Genomic DNA, 18,406 nt, shown 5'->3' on the forward strand with positions numbered 1-18,406 from the left:
TACCATAGTGATGTGAGTGGGTGGGTGGATAGGCAGATATAGATAGGAGTCTACAGCTGTTTTCACCCCACAACTTATTAAGGTGGAGGAGGAGAACAACGGCATAAGGAGAATAGCAGAAAGCTTCACCAGTTGCAAAGGAACCTCTTATCTGTGCAAACATATTTTCCTTTGGCGTTACAATCGCTGTAGCTAATACTGTGAAGGATTTTGCAAATCCCAGTCTGTTCCCCTCACACACCTTTCAACTGCCCTAAATAACATGATGTTCTTTGCCACTTGAAGGGGCTGTGATATTCTGCCCTGAGTAAGATTTTCAACTCTTCCCCTCTTTTCCTGCTGACTTAGTGACCTGCTGAAAACAGGTAATGACTCATTAAATGCTTGTGGCAGCTCTGTGCTTTTTAATCTCTTCTATTTTAGACACTGGTCTCAAAGCCCACAGTCAGGGGAAAGCCTGGGAGCAGAGATAAAAACGTTTCAGGACACAAGATTTCAGGAGGCTGATGCATCTCTTCAGCCCGCTGAAGCCCAGAGTCACGTGAAACAGACATTGGTTGTTTGCTTTCTGACCTGGTGAGACAGAGTGTGTGTTTGGAGGATAAAGCTGTGACACAGAGGGCTGGCGGTGGTTAACCTCCCTGTGTCAGCCACTCTCATCAGGCCTGACAAACTAACTACACCTAACACATTGTTGTCATCATGTTTATCTGTAAGGAATGCCGTGCGAGATATCACATGAAAGCTGGTGACACACTGGTCATTTATATTGTCATGGAATGGATGCATTAACAGTATCTGAGGAACTATGGATACTCACTAATATTACTCTTTAAAGACTGTAACAAAACAAAGGGAGAAACAAAGTTTTCTTCCAGACAAGAGGGCGGACAATTATTCCCCCAGTCTCTAATGTAAATTGAGCCTGGTGATGCCAGAGACAAGGGCCAGTTCATCTACACTGGCAGTAAACAGGAGGAGCAAATTACCAAGAGGATGTGAAATCAGCATGGATAGAAACCGGAGCGTGAATGTGAGGGGGATCATCCTGACTCTGGTGACAAAGACAATAAATTTTGGGGAATATAAGGAGAAGCAAGAGATGTTTTGGTTATCCATCCCTGAGGGAACAGAGAAGTCGGCACTCTTTGCATTTATGAATGGTGGATCCCCAGCCATGTGGGTTGGTGACGATGGGAAGCAGCTGTAGGCGAGAAAACTGCTTTAGACAAACCTTGGAGCCTGCTAAGTTTCTATGTGGACTCTTGGGAATGTTAGACTTTTGGTTTTATTTGTAACCATTTTTGCTTTCTGTTGTCTCTGCTTGGTATCACTTACATCTCTGTTCTTTTATTAACAAACATCTTCTTGTTTTATTATCAGTTCATCTCCATGCCGATATATGCAACCACTAGTGGTGCCTCCTGCTGCCGTCCTGGGGGTTAGCTCTGTGAGGTGCTGCCCTCCTCTGACAGTGTCCCTGCCCATTGTTCTCTCTCTCCAGGAACTGCAGCCTCCCCTTTGTGACATGCCCCTCTGGCTAGGTCACTATGTTGTTCCCCCTTCCAGGGCGGAGCGGGGTGGGGAGGAGGAGTGGGTAACAAAGTATTTCTGGAACAAATCATCCCAGGCAGTCATCTGTCCTTTGTGTGGTCTATGCCATGTCCTCAGTGGCTGGCAGGGGAACTCAGGCCCACCCTCTACTCCAGGTTCCAGCTCATGGGCCCTCTAATCATCAGCCAAGGCCTGCACTGTCCTACCTTGGTGCTTTCCCCCTGAGCCTTTCCTACTTTTCTGGCTCTCTCCCACTCTCTGGGTTTGCCAGCCTCCCAACTCCCTCCTCTCAGGGAGTAACTGTGGACTACCCACCATAGTCCCAAACACACCTTCCTCCTTTCTGCTAGCAGCTCCTGGGCTTTACAGAAGCCTCACCTGTTCCCGTACAGGTGAGCTTCCCCTAATTATGGCTTTCCTCTCAGCCTTCAGCCTAATAAATTATTTGTCCCATCTGGCCTCCATTAGCCCCTTCAGGTGGGGTGGACAGTCCATCACATACACCAAGGGTTAATCTGCAAAGCAAGGCCAGGACTGGAAGAATTCTAAGGGAGTTGTTTGGCTGGCAGGGAGTTGCTACACAGTACGGCACCAAGACACCCCTCTTATGGTAAGGGGTGACTTACGCTTCTGGATGCCCCAAGGAAGTGTCTCAAAAGAGGGAAGCAGGGATATAAAGCTGGTGACAGCCCTTCCCTGCAGACTTTCAGCGCCTGCCCCCACAACCTGTGGCATGCACTCTAGGCTGGACAATCTGGACCCTAAGTCTGTCCAGATGGGCCCTGAAGGGACAATTCCTAGCAAAGGTCATAAGGGTTGGAAGAGAGACAGGTACTGTAATAGATCTCCCCGTGACCAGCCATATCCCCAACTCCCAAGACATTCTACACCTTGGAGCTAATTCACAGGCCATGCCCTGTTGCACTGCACCTGAATCCCATCTTGGGCCCCTCTCCCTGTTCCGCCCATGTGGTCAGGCTGGGCAGGGGATGGTAGCCTGGATCAGGAGACTGATAGATCCAGCATTGTAGGATCAGCAGAAGTAACATTTCCCCATCACAGACAGGAGAGGGGAAGCGAAAGGGAGAGATATGACGCCCTATATCCCCAGGGGCGGTAATGCCCGGCTTGGGGGAAAGAGAGGGGGCCTGTGCTCTGATTTAGTGCTGGGAGTCTGATATCCACATAAACTAAACCAGCTCAAGGGTATTAGAGAAAGACGGTGGCTGCAGTAGGTTAGTATTTCAGATAGTGACTTGAATGTAACCAACCCCCACACCTTTTTAATTTTCCCTCCCCAAGCAGTTCAGTAATACCCTGATCAATTTTTGGAGGTGTGACACCCATGTCCAGCATGCAGGCATTAGTGGGCACTTTGGGAGCCAGTCCTAAATGCGTGTCTCCATCCTGCATTCACTGGGAACATTTCCCATGTGAAGACTGCAGAATCAGTCCCTTAATATGGGAGTATAGGGTTTGCTGTGTGAATACTTTGACCAGGGAAGGTTTGAGGGAGGGATGGGACCTGAAAAAAATCCTAGATCTGGGTCACATAAATCAGGAACTAAGCTCATACCATGGTGCTTTCTTCCAGTTCTCTCCTGCTCATGCAGTCCTTGTAGTCTATCCCCTCCCCTATTAGATGCTGTCAGTATCTGATGCTTTACTCCTGAATGGAAAGGCATCTCTGTTTGGGATCAATGCATTGATCAGCAACTGCTGTAAGAGCAATGCTGCTCTCCCTCCACAGACAGAGCATGGGAACCTCAGCCCGCAATATTCCGAGCCTGACTGCTGGCAGCCAAGAGAGAGAAGTGGTGTGGTCTAATGGTTAAAGCAGGGAGGAACATGAGTCAGGACACCCAGGCACTAGCACTGTTCTGATGGGTTGAAGATCAATGCTGCAAGAGAGCATTTAAATAAATATGAAAACTATGGGCGTAGTATGGGGGGGGAAGAGAGGGTGTTGCCCCCCCCCCAAACTACAAGCCTCAGACAGTGTGAAATTTGCCCCTCCCCCCCACACACTTGGCTCATTGGCCTGACTGGAGCACACCCCTCCCATATAGAAGTCAAACTACACCTATGAAAAACTGTCTTTTAAAACCTCTCTCTTTAGACTTGAGTTTTGTGAAAGACCACCTGAATTTTTGCCCTAAACAACTTCACTATGATCCTTTAAGGCTCTCTCCAGTGGTGGTGGCACACAGTTAATATGAATCACTTCACATTCAGAAGCTGCTTAGTAAATTGTTGACCGCACAAAATAAAAAGCCATTGCATATGCACCTCAAACCTTTCGGTTGGTTCATACAGTTCGATGCTAGGAGCTAGGAGCTGAAAGGACATTCTGGGTATAACTATCCAAATGCACCCATTATATTGCCTACTTTCCTTACAATACACAGCTGTCCATCTTGGTATTTATACGGAGCCCGTCAATAGAGCATATGGGCACCTCCTAGTCTACAGAGACTTTATCCTCACCCCATCCCTATGAGGTAGGAAATTGCTCTTATTCCCAGTATACAGAGTAAGAAACTGAGGCACAGACAGATTAAGTAGTTTGCCTAAGGTCACACAGTCAGTGTGTGGAAGAGCCAGGAACTGAATACAGATCTCGAGTCCCAGTCTAGTGCCTTAATCTCAAGATCATGTTTCCTCTTACAACTACTGTAATACAGCCACTAGCTTTTTATACTGGCCTGGCATTCACCCAGGGCAGGCGCTTGCAATGAAACGAGGCACTTCTGAAAGTGCATGAAACATCAATGCCCAGATGAGGTCTCTACTGCTCTGCATTCCATTCCCAACCCTCTCCTACTCAATTTATCAAAGTGTGCATGAAGGGTACTGGCTTGAGCAAAGACCTAAGGAAAAACAATTCACTCTGTCATATGTTCAAAACAAAACAAAAACCAACCTTAGAAAATACTTCCAATTACCAGCAGAAAGCTTCCTGCCCTCTCTGCACTCAGCTGATCAGGATCAGCTTCTTTGCTGCCATTTTTTGTGCCTCTTGATTTCTTCACAGAAACTGGCTCTATTTTTACCCGGATAAAGCAGATCAGATTTGCAGTAATTGGCTGGATAAACAGATGCACACTCTGCACAGCAAGCTAATAGGATACATTCAGTGACCAGCAAATGCACTTAGCCCAGGCCCAGCACAAAGAAAACAATCAAGCTAATTTATTGTACACATGTAGCATGGCCATTAACTCTCTATCCCCAAACATATTTCCTAGGGGGGACAAGAAGTGTAAAACATTTCCCCATTTTCTGTACAACTCATAGCAAACCAGTATTAAACCCAAATACATGCAAGAGTTTCTCTTTCTGGTTAACTCAGGTCTTGACCTGGGGAGATTACTAGCACTGAAGTGGTTACACATTAAGACAGAAAAATGCTACTTGTAACTCACAGGTGGACCTCCTTCAATAATAAAATGTCCAACCATTTCAAATCGCTTTCATAACTTGTAATCTACTGGGAGATTAGCAACAATCCTGCTTGTTACAATATCATTCTGTTGTCTTTTGGGGTAGATTAGTTAGAGACCAGAGAGATAAGGGAAAGCTTGGGGACTACTCCAGCTGACTTTATTCTAATGAAACACTATTCACTGGGGACAGGGAAAGAGGGGAGAAAGTTAAAATGAAAAGCAATCAAGTCTCTGGAGAGGTATTTTTCATTCTGATGTCATTAGAACTGGTAAAACGTAAGCAATTCAGATTGATCTATGCTAGGGAATTGCTATCAGACACATTCTAGCCAGGGTGGGATAGGTAACCCAAGCAGTCCTCAAAAGGATTCACACAGAGGCCCCTCTGACATCTGTTTGACACTGGTGTAGCTTCATTGGCTTCACTAGTGTTACTCCTGATTATGGTGTAAATGAAAGGAATCAGGCCTGTATGTTGCAGAAGCAACTTTAATATGTACCTGTCTTGTGAGTGGCAGCAGTCCACTCATGGACCCCCCATGCAGACGGGGGTCTGCGCAATCTGTCAGCGATTGTGTGCAAGCACATAAACACACGGCATTCCTGATCTCATACCAGAATGCTTCCCCGTAGCTCCTATGGCTGAAGGCCAACAGAACAACCTCCCTGAAGATCTGTGGTGAGCAGAATAGGGGCAACTAACTTCTACTCTGTGCCCCTGCTGCTGGGGAAGGTTGGGTTTGGGTTTTGGTTTTAAACGGAGAGTGCCTATAGACAGAACTTTGCCTTGAATGTAAAGAGCAAAACTCTCTGCACCTTTCCCCCATGGATAGCTCTGATCCATAATGTAAAAATCTAATGCCCATTCCATGCACGTGGGTCGTAGACATTAGTGGGGAACTTCACCTGCAGAGCAAGGGCTTAATATACTCTAGAGATCTGCACACTATGGATCAAAAAGCAGGAAGTGTAAAGGGTTACCAAATCAGAGTTGGTCTATATTGCAATGATGGGGTGTCACTGCAGCTGGAGTAGCCATGCCCATGCTATCTTTAATTTAGCTAGCTCAGATACCTGAACAGCAAAGCCACAGCAGCACACTTCAGTGTGGGCCTGTCCCACAAATAATCACCCAGGGTTCCAGGTGGGCTTGTACAGCCCATGCTGCAGTATGCATTGCAATGGCTTCTCTGCTCCAGTACCTGAGCTAGCTAGATGAAAGCTAGCTCAGGTAGGACTACTTGAGCTGCAAGCACACCCCATTGTTCCCATATAAACATACCCCGAAGGTGAATGAGGACCTTGCTTACAATTAGTTACAACTGTGTAACCCCACTAAATATACTGGTGTTGCACACACATAACAGAGGGTGCAATCTGAAGACAATGGAGTTCCACAGGGATAACTGAGAACAGAATTTGGCTCACAGAATCTGTATTTCAGAGGGTGAGAAGGAAAGACTCCAGCTTGACTTTCAGATCCCAGCAGCAGTCTGAAGTTAGAAAAAACACTTTTTCACTTTTAAGGCCAGCAAATCTGATCTGTAGCATTTGAGACACAGTCCACATGGATCCCCACAATGCTGTCCTTACAGAGCCACTTTTAAGTGTAGGATCACACGCTAAAGATTTCCCAGTTATGAGAACACAAGAAAACACAGAAAATATAATACATCTGAGGATCTGTTTCTAAAACAACATGTCTTCTAATATTTTCCACAAGGCACAAATGATGCTAATGGTTTGTAGATATCAGTGACGAAACAGATATTAGAAAGATTCTCCATCACTGGCGATTTGAAAATCTAGATTAGACGTCCTTCTGAAAGATCTGCTCTAGTTAAAACAGGAAGTAATTTGAGGCAGTTCTATGGCTTGTGTTATGCAGAAGTCACAATGGATTTTCTCAGTGATCCCTTCCAGCTTCAGAATTTATGAGTCTGAATAAAATACTAAAAAAAACAAAACAAAAACCCAAACAGTATTCAGTCAATACAACATCACACTGGCTGTTGCTCGCATGAAATTAAACGAAAGGTATTTTCCCATTTGCAGAGGTGTAACTGCATTACCTTGAACTGATTGGTAACGGAAAGCTTATAATGACAGATGAGACCCAACTCCGATGCCATAAAGCCTGTTTGCCAAAAGCAAGAGCAAGTTGCAGAGTGATTTCTCCTCTGTTCACATGTTGTTATTTACAGATGCCATGCTGGCTCCATACACACAAAGAACAGCACTGAAATGATGTGAAACACGCCTCGTCCCAGCACGATAGGAGCCCCATGTCATTTGTAAACATGGCACAACAGAGGCAGGCGATCCTTTACTACTGTGGGTTTTGCTTTTTGCATTTTACATCCTGTCTGAGCATTGGGTAGTCTCCCCTTACCCCTGCTCAGCTGGTTGATCCATTGGATGCTGGTTATTATCACGTTTGTTGGCTTTTTGTTGTGTTGTATTATTCTATTTCATTTTTATTTATTTAGTAATTTATTAATCCAAGATAAGATGATTAGTGTTAAGTGGAAACCCACTAACTTGAGTTAAGGCTCAGTCAATAATGGTCCCCTTTAGTATACTGGGGAAATGTATCAAGATTTGACCAAATGAATTCAAAAATAATTCCTGTTTGCAGTGTTGCCGCAGCTCTGTTGGTCCCAGAGACACAAGGTGGGTGAGGTAATAGGTTTTTATTGGAGCAACTTCTTTTGGTGAAAGAGATGAGCTTTCAAGTTACACTCTGAGTACCTTTCCCAGACCTGAAGAAAAGCTCTGTGGAGTTCAAAGGCGTGTCTCTTTCACCAACAGAAGTTGATCCAATAAAAGATATTACCTCACCCAAAATAATTCCTGGTATTCAAGAAACATACCCACTATTGGCCTGATATGGCAGCATTTAGGCAGGTGAAACTGATGTTGACTTCAGCCTGCAGTGTAGTTATAGGGGTGTTGGTCCCAGAATATTAGAGACACAAGGTGGGTGAAGTAACACACTTTATTGGACCACCTTCTGTTGGTGAGAGAGACAGTTTCTGAGCACACACAGCTGTGGCTTGAAAGCTTCTCTCTCCAGCAGAAGTTGGACCAATAAAAGATATTATCTCACTCACCCTCCCTAATTAACTTCAGTGGTAGCTTTGCTACCCCCCGCCCCCCAAGATGGCCAGATCAGTTGTCATCTTACACGGCCTGTAGATGGCTGGGAGTGGGAAGTGATCCAACAGAAAGAAGCTTCAATTACTCCCTTCTGCGCCTCCCCCAACCCAATGAAGCCAGAATGCCTGAGGCTGACATGCAGAGAGATCCTGAGAGGTAATTAGGAGGGCAGGGGATCATGCTCAGTGTGAGCATTTTCTCCAAGCTAAACCACTGTGCGAAGCCTGAGTAAGCAGGCTTTGCCATGGCTTCTCTGGGCCAATAAGGATGCCTGAACCCTCCTCCCCAGGTCACAGAGATTCAGGGCCACAAACAGCATCTGCAGCTGTGCCCTGCCCTCACGCGTTCTTTTGACCAGCAGACCCATGCAGTAATCAAGGGTGGCTCCAGGCACCAGTGCAGCAAGCGCGTGCCTTGGGCAGCAAGCCACAAGGGGCGGCCTGCCGGTTGCTGTGAGGGTGGCAGGCAGGGGGCTTTCAGCGGCGCACCTGCAGGAGGTCCGCCGCTCTTGTGGCTTCAGCAGTGGGGACACCAATGGCGCGGCACCGGCGGACCTCCTGCAGGTGTGCTGCCGAAAGCCGCCTGCCTGCCACGCTTGGGGCGGGAAAAAACAGAGCCTCCCCTGGCAGTAATGCACCCACACCAGCCACATCTCCCCAGCCCTGGGGGCGGAGGTGTGAAGAAAAATCACTGGAGAGCACTGCTCCACAACAAATTTGCAAAGAGGCCATCTCCCCATTGGTGGAACCCCTGCCTTCCAACCAGCAGCCCCCACATGGTTACACTGCCTTCAGGGCTTTCTACCACCCTTCTGCTAGCTTCAGGATAAGGCTGGAGGTGGATTAAGGAAGCCTCCACAGATCAGGGCCTTGTACTGGTATGGGGCATTCGGACCCATAAAGTCAAAGGAGGGGGAGCCAGATGCAGCATGCACAGGATAGGGAGTCAGGAGTGTTGCAAGCAATTTAGCAAGAGGCATGGGGTTGCATGGCGGCGAGCTTTCCATGGACTGCATCTGGACTTCATTTAGTTTAAATCCATCATGGGGTTAATGAGCAAGAGAAGTTTTGTTGTGTAGATGTGTCACTGATCTTCACCAGCTACAGAGTGATGTGCTAAAAGATGGGTGGCAGAAATGGCCATGAAATGAGCATTCGTCATTCTTTAACGATCCCTCGCCCCAAAAGAAACTACTGTGCAGTATGTGCTGCTCATCCAACGGTACCAACAAGTAAAAACAATGATCAATTATGTCAAAATATGGAAATAAAACATTTACCCAATGCTCTCCCCATTGGCCTCATCTTCTGCAACTATAGATTGAGAATGACAGGGAAATAAATGAAGGTGGAAATTGCCCCTAGCACTGAGGTCAGTAGGGTGCTGCACCTAAAATAATATTCAGTTTTAAAATCGGAAAGCATGCCCAATGGCTCAGCTACAGAAACAAACCCATCACTAAACCTCGCACCTATAAACGCCCTGCAATATTTATTTGGCCTAAATTTGTCTGAGTGCAGTATTAATAGATTACTGATTGCTTTTTAAAAGAAATTCCATCTTGATTTTTTTAAAACAAGGTTTCATTAAATGTTTTTTAATCCCAGCTATACATATAAAACAGTGGAGTCTAAATTAGAACATAAGAATATAAGAACGGCTGTACTGGGTCAGACCAAAGATCCATCCAGCCCAGCATCCTGTCTACTGACAGTGGCCAATGCCAGGTGCCCCAGAGGGAGTGAACCTAACAGGTTACCACTCAAGAAAGAGATCTTGGAGTCACTGTGGATAGTTCTCTGAAAACATCCACTCAATGTGCAGTGGCAGTCAAAAAAGCAAACAGAATGTTGGGAATCATTAAGAAAGAGAAAGATAAAAAGACAGAAAATAGCATATTGCCACTATATAAATCCATAGTATGCCAACATCTTGAATACTGCGTGCAGATGTGGTTGCCCCATCTCAGAAAAAAGTCTATTTGGACTAGAAAAGGTTCAGAATAGGGCAACAAAAATTATTAGGGATATGGAATGGCTGCCATATAACGAGAGTTTAATAAAACTGGGACTTTTCAGCTTAGAAAAGAGACGACTAAGGGTGGGGGGATATGATAGAGGTCTATAAAATCATGATTGGTGTGGAGAAAGTAAATAAGGAAGTGTTATTTACTCCTTCTCGTAACACAAGAACTAGGGGTCACCAAATGAAATTAATAGGCAGCAGGTTTAAAACAAACAAAAGGAAGTATTTTTTCCATACAATGCACAGTCAACCTGTGGAACTTCTTGCCTGAGGATGTTGTGAAGACCAAAACTATAACAGGTTAAAAAAAGAACTAGATAAGTTCATGGAGGATTGGTCCATCAATGGCTATTAGCTATGATGGGCAGGAATGGTGGTAATGGATCACTTGATGATTACCTGTTCTGTTCATTCCCTCTGGGGGACCTGGCATTGGGAAAACAGGATACTGGGCTAGATGGACTGACCCAGTATGGCTGTTCTTATGTACGTGTTGTTTAGAGTGAATTTAGTCAGTGATTGTGCTATGCATGGCTTTTGGTGTAGATGAGCATACTCTGGCAGGTGATTTCTATAGAGAATGGGACTCATTAGAATCAGCTGGTGGAATGGAATAGTGGCTGCTCACATTTAAAAAGTAGGAGGCTAACATGTGAAAATACACAGAAGATACTTTAACGTGGCAGAGGAAAAAATGGAAGTGATGTGATGCATGCCAGGCATCACTCTGCTTTTATATTGTATCTGGAGCTGGCAGGGAAATCCCTTTTTCCCCTTGAAAATTTGTGACAAAGTCTAAACCAATTTCATTTTCCTCAAAAATGGTCTTGGAATTGTTCTGGGGTTCTTGTTGGAAATAAAACAAAAAGTTTGATCTTTTGGTTGCCAAAAACTGAATTTTTTTCCAGGTTCTGTGTTTTTGATGGAAACCCACAGAGTGTTGATGAAAATAGGCATTTCTTTTGTGAAAATTTCCAATTTGCTGAACAACCATTTTCCATCGAAAAACTGTTTCAATGGAAATTGTTCCATCTGCACTGGTTGACTCTTTCTCCAACCCTTTATCCAGTTAGGTTGCAAGTTCTTTGCTGCAGGGACTGTCTCTGTACAGGGCCCAACACAATACGGCCTTGATCTTAGCCTCTAAATGCTACTCTAATACAAAGGAGTAACTTAGAATAATTAGGAATGAGAGGCTAACGGTTACCAAATATATTCTTACAGACTAGAATGTAATAAACTTGAAAATATATTACTATACTGGATAGGGTGAAAAATTACTAATAGAGATGGACCCAAATGGGAATCCTACATCTGAAACCTCCCCAAGCTTGGGCAAATATAGACTCAGGTCTCAATTCAGCAATCCATCTCTGTTCAGCAGAGCACTTAAGCATTTACTTGTCTTTGAGCATGTGCCACTAAATCCTACAGATTTGAATGGGACTTAAGCACTTGCTTAAAGTTAAGCAGATGCTTACATTTTTTGCTGAACTGGGGCCTCAGATCTGAGTCCAGATCCAAACATCATCTTGCCTCGAGTCCATCACTAATTATTAACAATAAAATAAATAAATAAATAAGAATGCAGGAGTGGAAAGACTATGCAGTTACTCAAGCATATGGCTGGGAGTCAACAAAATTGCAAACATTTTCTGAAGGAGGCTGATCTCCTCCACCTGCCCTCCCCCCACCTCCCAGATTCTACTTTGCCAGGCTCCAGCTCCTGTGAATGATATTAAAAAAAAAAAAAATTCTGAAATCAAAGCCCTGCTTCTAATCCATGAAAATATAAACCTTGATCCTGCCAACACTTAAGCACATATCTCCAGTGGGAATACTCAGGTACTTAAATTAAGCACATGCTTTTTCAGGATTGGAGCCTTGTGTGGTCTGAATTCACTGCTGCTGTGACTACAGCTCCACTGAGCATGGTCTTGAGTAGCTACAATATGTTTATCGTTTTCTAGCCTGTAAGAATTCCACAAGTGCCTGGTATGTGTTTGTTGCTGGCTCTTTGCTCTCTTGCATATTTTTAGGGGGCAAAGATGGTTGTGAATTAAAATGGGGTTTAGGAGTGAGACAACTTTAATATGAATTGGACAGAAAGGCAGATGGTTTATTAATACAGCCCAGACTCTGGTGTCTGCATTAAACAATACCAACAACCGATAGCTAATTAATAATGTCTTTTTGCACCATCAGTGTGCTTGGCCCTGTACAAAAGGCAGTTTTTGCCCCAAGACTTTGCAGTTTGGCCCCGTAACATTTAGATAAATCGACTCTCCTTTATTTTAAGCAGGGTCCAGAAGCACAGCCCAGCTAGCAATTAAATCTGGGGAGGAGGATAGGCGAGGAATGTAGAGGCAGCAATACATAAACAAATAAATTACGGAGAGAAGCCCGAGGGTTTGTTTTCCTCTAGGTTCTGTGCTGACAGATCCCAGCCTGTCATGAATAATCACCCTGCTGCAGGCTAACCCCGCGTCCTGTTTTGTCTGAGATAAGCCTGCTGTGTCCAAGGAGGTAGTGGGTTAAGCGTCTGGTGGGAGAGCTCTGTTCTGGGAGTCTCCACATTACGCAGTTCCTGTCTCTTTAAATCCGGGCTGAGCAGGGAATCGAGAGCAGCCCGCCTAGGATCTGTTCTCCTTAATAAGCAAGATTTATAACCACTAGGAAGACAGGAAGAAGGGACCGAAGGGAGAGAGGGGGAAGCAAGAGGACCCCTCTTCCCCCACCCCCCAGACTGGAGATAAAAAAAAAAGAGACCCCCCCCCCTCCAGATCCTTCTCCCTCCGCCCCCCACCCCATCCTTCCCACTGCTGAGAGCATCTTTGCACCAAGATGCGGGACTTATTCCCAACCCCGAGCGGAGGCCGAACGGAGTGAGGTTTGCTGGAGGGAGGAATCAGAGCAGCTCAGTTGTTTTCTCGGGTGAGGGATGTGTGTGCGCCTGTGTGAGCGAGCGTGAGACGGGGAGCCACAGACACTGCATTGCTGCTGAGCCACGAGTCTCCAATATGCTGCTGCTGCTGCCGCTTCTGCCAGGGCTGGGGCGTGCGAGTCAGTATCAGCAGCGCGCAGCCCCAGGTGGAGGTCACAGCTGTGTGGCTTATACCCCTTTTTTCTTCTTTGTTGAGACTGGGATTTTAAAAAAAAATTGTTGGCAGTTTCTTCCCCTCCCCATATTTTCCCCCTCCCCTTTATTTCCCTTTCTGGGCTCTGCCTTGCATGATTTTTAGGTGGAGTCGTTTGCACCAAAACCCTATAGCTGCTGCTCTTCTTGCTGCTATTCCCCCCCACGCCCTCTCCCCCTCCCTTTTTTTGGTGTGATACTGTTTCCACAGCAGAAGAAGAAGGGACTGATCCTGAGGATCCTCCTCGAGAATGAATAACCCCAAGACATTGACTTAAGCAGCACCCTGGATCCGGTGCACGATGCAGATTTGATTAAATAATAATTCAATTTTTTTTGCCATTTTCTTTTTTCACCTTTTTGGGGATTTGCAAACCGAATTACATGCATGTCCAGTGGGGGAAGGTTTAATTTTGACGATGGAGGCTCCTACTGTGGAGGCTGGGAGGACGGAAAGGCTCACGGCCATGGAATCTGTACCGGCCCGAAGGGTCAAGGCGAGTATACAGGCTCCTGGAGTCACGGCTTTGAGGTGCTGGGGGTCTACACCTGGCCCAGTGGCAACACTTACCAGGGCACCTGGGCACAGGGCAAGCGCCACGGCATCGGCCTGGAGAGCAAGGGGAAGTGGGTGTACAAAGGAGAGTGGACTCATGGATTTAAGGGACGGTACGGGGTCCGCGAATGCAGTGGCAATGGGGCCAAATACGAAGGCACCTGGAGCAATGGATTACAGGACGGCTACGGGACAGAGACCTACTCAGATGGAGGTAGGTGATGCATTAGCATCTTCTGAGATGGATCAAGCTGTGATGAAAGGAAATAAGAGGTTAGAAGAAATTTCCCCTGCCTCCCCCATAAGAGGGACCCTTTGTTTGGGTTGAACTTTCAGAGTTTGCAGCCTGCTAGTTGGGAGCGAGTGATGATCACACCAATTTCCTACAGGGTACAGGAAACCAGCCCAGCATGGCATTATCCCAGCCGTTTGACACAAGCTGCCCCATATGTTCAATGGGGCTCTAAGCTTTCTCTCCCTAAAGATGACCAAAGCTTTTCAGAGGAGGGTATAGGAGGAAGAGGGACACAGAGCTAATGCAAGGAGGCAGTGTAGCCAAGTTGAAAGGAGACAGGCCAAGTTGGATTCAGAGTCATGACTGCACCACCATAACCTGTAGGATCTCCACCAAGCCTCCGAAGCAGCCATGGGTAGAATGGACATTGCACTGCTGCAAGATCTTGTACAGATATTTGAAATTCTAGCTATAAGAAACAGATGGCAAATGCTTTCAGCAAGGGTCAGATCTTTACATCCATGTATCGCCTTCCTGTCCCCTCCAAACACAAACCTACATGTGATAATACCAGGCAAGAGACTTTAATTCAAGCAGGGTTCTTATGCTCCTATTTCACTACAGCGTAATGCATTTTGTAGGCACTCAGGAGGGATAGAAAGCGCTCTTCCCTCAACATGACTTAATAAAATGTTGAAGGGAAATGAGGATTAAATAAAAACAAGAAAACTCAGTGAGGGTGATCAAAAATTGTCAGACTAATGGGCTTTAAGGCTGAACAGCTGCATTTCTGCTGCAAGTGGCTGTATCATTCCATCTAATCTAACTGCCACCATAAAAAGAATCAGGCCTATCTGTTAGAAGCCAATGGAATTAATGAGGCTAGCCTGTTTTTGTTGGGTGTGTGTCTATCAAAACTGGGCTTTCCAATGGTGTTCTTTTCCAGAACTCTTAGACTGAGAGAGGTCTCATAAACATTGCAATTTTCGGTCTTCCTGGAAGCTGGGAAAAAGCTCTTCTTTCCAGAGACATGTCTTACAAACAGAGCTCACTGCTTTATGATGAGATAAGAAGGCAACATTAAATGTTACCTGAAACAGCTTTTAGTTTTTCCAAAAAGAAATGGAATGATCTATTTAAAAAATAAATTTTACATTGCTAGGGTTTTCCCCCAAAAGAAAATACAATTGCAGCCTTCTGCTTCACATAGCTTGGAAAGAATCAGGAGCCCATTTTAAATCCGTTTGGTTTGTAGGGTGACCAGACAGTAAGTGTGAAAAATTGGGACAGGGGTGGGGGTAAAAGAAAAAGCCCAAAAATCGGGACTGTCCCTATAAAATCAGCACATCTGGTCACCCTATTGGCTTGTGTTGTGAAGCAATCTTTAAATACTGAAAATCTTCTGTGCAGAGGTTTGGGGAATAATGATTTTTTTCTTATACACTTTTAATGCTAGGACAGAATCTGTCCAGATCCTGTATGTGCCTGATCATAGTACTGCCTTTCTATGCCCCTTGTGACATCTAGGCCCTGATAATCAACATTTTCAGTAGAGACAGACAGAAGTCAGGCTGTAAAAGTCTCAAACTACGCGGCTCCGTGAACTGCATGTCATCAGACTGGCAGAGTGTGCATGCATGCATACGTACACGCAGTCACCAGCAATGCATGCCTCTGACTAATTGCAGCAGAACAGTTCTTTGAGAAGCGAGGGCACCAGACCCAAATTGGGGGCAGACTATGAGCAATTCATAGTTCTCAAGAATCTACCAGAAACGAAGCTTTCATCCCCATCTAGTCAGTGCTTGGGATTAAAAAAACAAACAAAAAAAAACAAACAAACTTATTTTAGGAAGGGTTAAGAAAATTGCTAGGGGAAAAAAAAGAAAAAGGATGGCATCTGTAGCAAAGTTATTTCAATTATAAAGGTAGGGAAAAGGATGTGACAGATAACTACATAAAGTGGTACCTATGGTTAGGCCTGTAATTACCAAGAGAAAATACAAAGCACAAAATGTATATTCCAGTGTGACCTGGTTGTATTCTTTTCAAAGCACAGCTCATCATAACATCTCATTCTGATGCTCACCTTGGGATGACTGAACCCAATAGAAATCACACCTAGGTGAACTCTGCTCCAGGATCCCTGGGTACCAAGCAGCCATGGTCCCTTCCTGAATGGATGTCGCCACTCTGTCTGGGCAAAAAGGCCAGATCTGGGCATCTCCTGGCTTCCTGGCACTAAATCTAAATGATCATTATGCATTTGGATAATGGGTCCATATGTGTGCGGTCATTATATTGAAAGAATAGTTGTCTGGATATCATAAGAAAGAGGCAGCTATTGGAAATTATGTGCATCTCATTAATCTAGCCAAATTATTAGTTTAGTCACTTTCAGGTGTATTGCAATCATTGTCCCATCATCTGTTGCTTGCCACCAATGCTAAACATCAGTCCCTTGCATTGTATGGTAAAATCAACTGGTGCTAAATGGGGTCATCAAATGGGAAGCAGGGGTTGAAAAGCAGGATGCTAGTGAATGAGGGGGTTTGACTCAAAATTGTACTTCTTCTTGAACAGTAGACAGAAAAGCAGCAAAGCATCAGCAAAAGTCTCAGAACTCCAGTGACCCCTGCCAGTGCTGACTTTGGGAAGCCATCTTTTGCATGGAACAATGCACAAATGTATTGTGCATTTAGCTTGGATTTAGGATATGGCATACAAAGAATTCAGTTTTGTTTCCACCAGCCACTCTTCCTGCCCTGCTCACAGACCTGTGTGTCTTCCCCCCACCCAACACACACATTGTACTCACACCTGTCTCACACACATCCCCCGTATGCAGATCACAGACTCTCACACCTCCCACAGACACACTCATCACCAGGCACATACTCAGTCTTGCCACACATACCCATGTAGTCCCTCAGCCCCATACAGATGCTCAGTCTCCCTAACACATCCACTCAGACCACATAATTACATCCCACAAACACAAAGAACCACATGCATGTAACATGTGCCCCCACCGTGTGCATTGCAAACACATGCTTCCCCATATCACACTGATAGTTACACGCTCACACACCTGCTGCATATAGATATACTCACTTCCATGCTTATCCCATGCACAGTCCCATAGATATAACTCCCACACAAACCATATTTTGGAAAGATATCACACCCCAGCTCCCCTGAATCCAAACCTTTCCTGCCCTCTAGCCTGGACTCCTACTTATGCCCTTTATAAACAGGCTTCAAATGACTGATTTACTGTTTGCTTTATGTCAAATTCTGATACTGGGCCTGATTTACTGCTGGGTTACTCCAGTTTTACGACAGTGTCACTTCATTGGAAGTATACCACCATTAAACTGGATTAATGCAGAAGTGAAGGAGATCTGCTGTTTATGGAGCTGCTGATCAGAAATCTTTTGAAGGCATAGGCCCCGATTCATCAAGGAACCTTACTGTAGGCACAACTTTAAGCAAGTGAATTGTCCCATTGAGTTCATTCCTGAATTGGAACCTCAGTACAGCTTGGTTAAAATGTTAAACAATTTCTCCCAAGCTGAACTGTGTGTGTGTGGGGGGAAGAAATTATAAAAACAATTCAAATAGAAAATAAAGTACTGCCACATAAATCCTTTAAACACACACACACAAGCAGGAAAAGCTTTGTGTTTTGAAGCAGACCTTCTAGTTGCTAAAACAATGATTACTAAGAGGTGGGGTTGGGGAAATGAATAAAATATCAAATTAATTGTTGCAAATCTCAGGCCTAAAAATGGCTACTGAAAAAAATAGCCTTAAAAGCTATTTTCTTTCCTACCCATCTCTATTTTAGCTGCTTTATATTTGGAAACTGAGGCAGCGTTGGGTAAATACCATCAAGAACCAGCACCCTCTTAAAATAGAGAAGTGATACAGTAGTGATTAGGCCTGATTGATGTTCACAATTTGAATTAACCTCGCCAAACCTCAGGGGGAAAAAACCCCACAGCTCCATCAATCTAGTCTCTGAAGACCGGCTTGCTTCTCTTTTCAGGACCTTGGAGAGAGACAGTAGCACTGTGCTGAATGGGCACGTCTCCCCAAGTCCATGCTGAGAATATCTACTCCTCCATTCTTAGTGGGACACTTACAAAAGGGTCTATGTAGCTCTTCCAGGTCTCTCTCTAACAAACCCCATACAAGCCAACAACCTGGGGGTGAAGAGTTTGCATAAATCAAGTGAGCATTCTTTTAACTCCAGAGAACATGCTCCATCATAAACTCAATGTAGGATGCTT

The 18,406-nt window shown here is 45.0% G+C and overlaps 1 protein-coding gene and 1 long non-coding RNA gene across 5 annotated transcripts in view; one reads left to right on the forward strand and one right to left on the reverse strand.

The window, feature by feature from the left end:
* The window catches only part of LOC120384438, a 134,916-nt gene that overhangs the window by 14,215 nt on the left and 102,295 nt on the right, over positions 1–18,406 (reverse strand). The window lies entirely within an intron of this gene.
* The window catches only part of JPH3 (junctophilin 3), a 118,862-nt gene continuing 113,886 nt past the window's right edge, over positions 13,431–18,406 (forward strand). The window contains exon 1 of the mRNA XM_039503138.1: positions 13,431–14,090. Within this exon, the coding sequence (XP_039359072.1) occupies positions 13,709–14,090 (382 nt within the window). The 5' untranslated portion in view covers positions 13,431–13,708. The remainder of the gene's footprint in view (positions 14,091–18,406) is intronic.

The sequence above is a fragment of the Mauremys reevesii genome, linkage group 16 (assembly GCF_016161935.1).
Source record: "Mauremys reevesii isolate NIE-2019 linkage group 16, ASM1616193v1, whole genome shotgun sequence".
Taxonomy (NCBI): domain Eukaryota; kingdom Metazoa; phylum Chordata; order Testudines; family Geoemydidae; genus Mauremys; species Mauremys reevesii.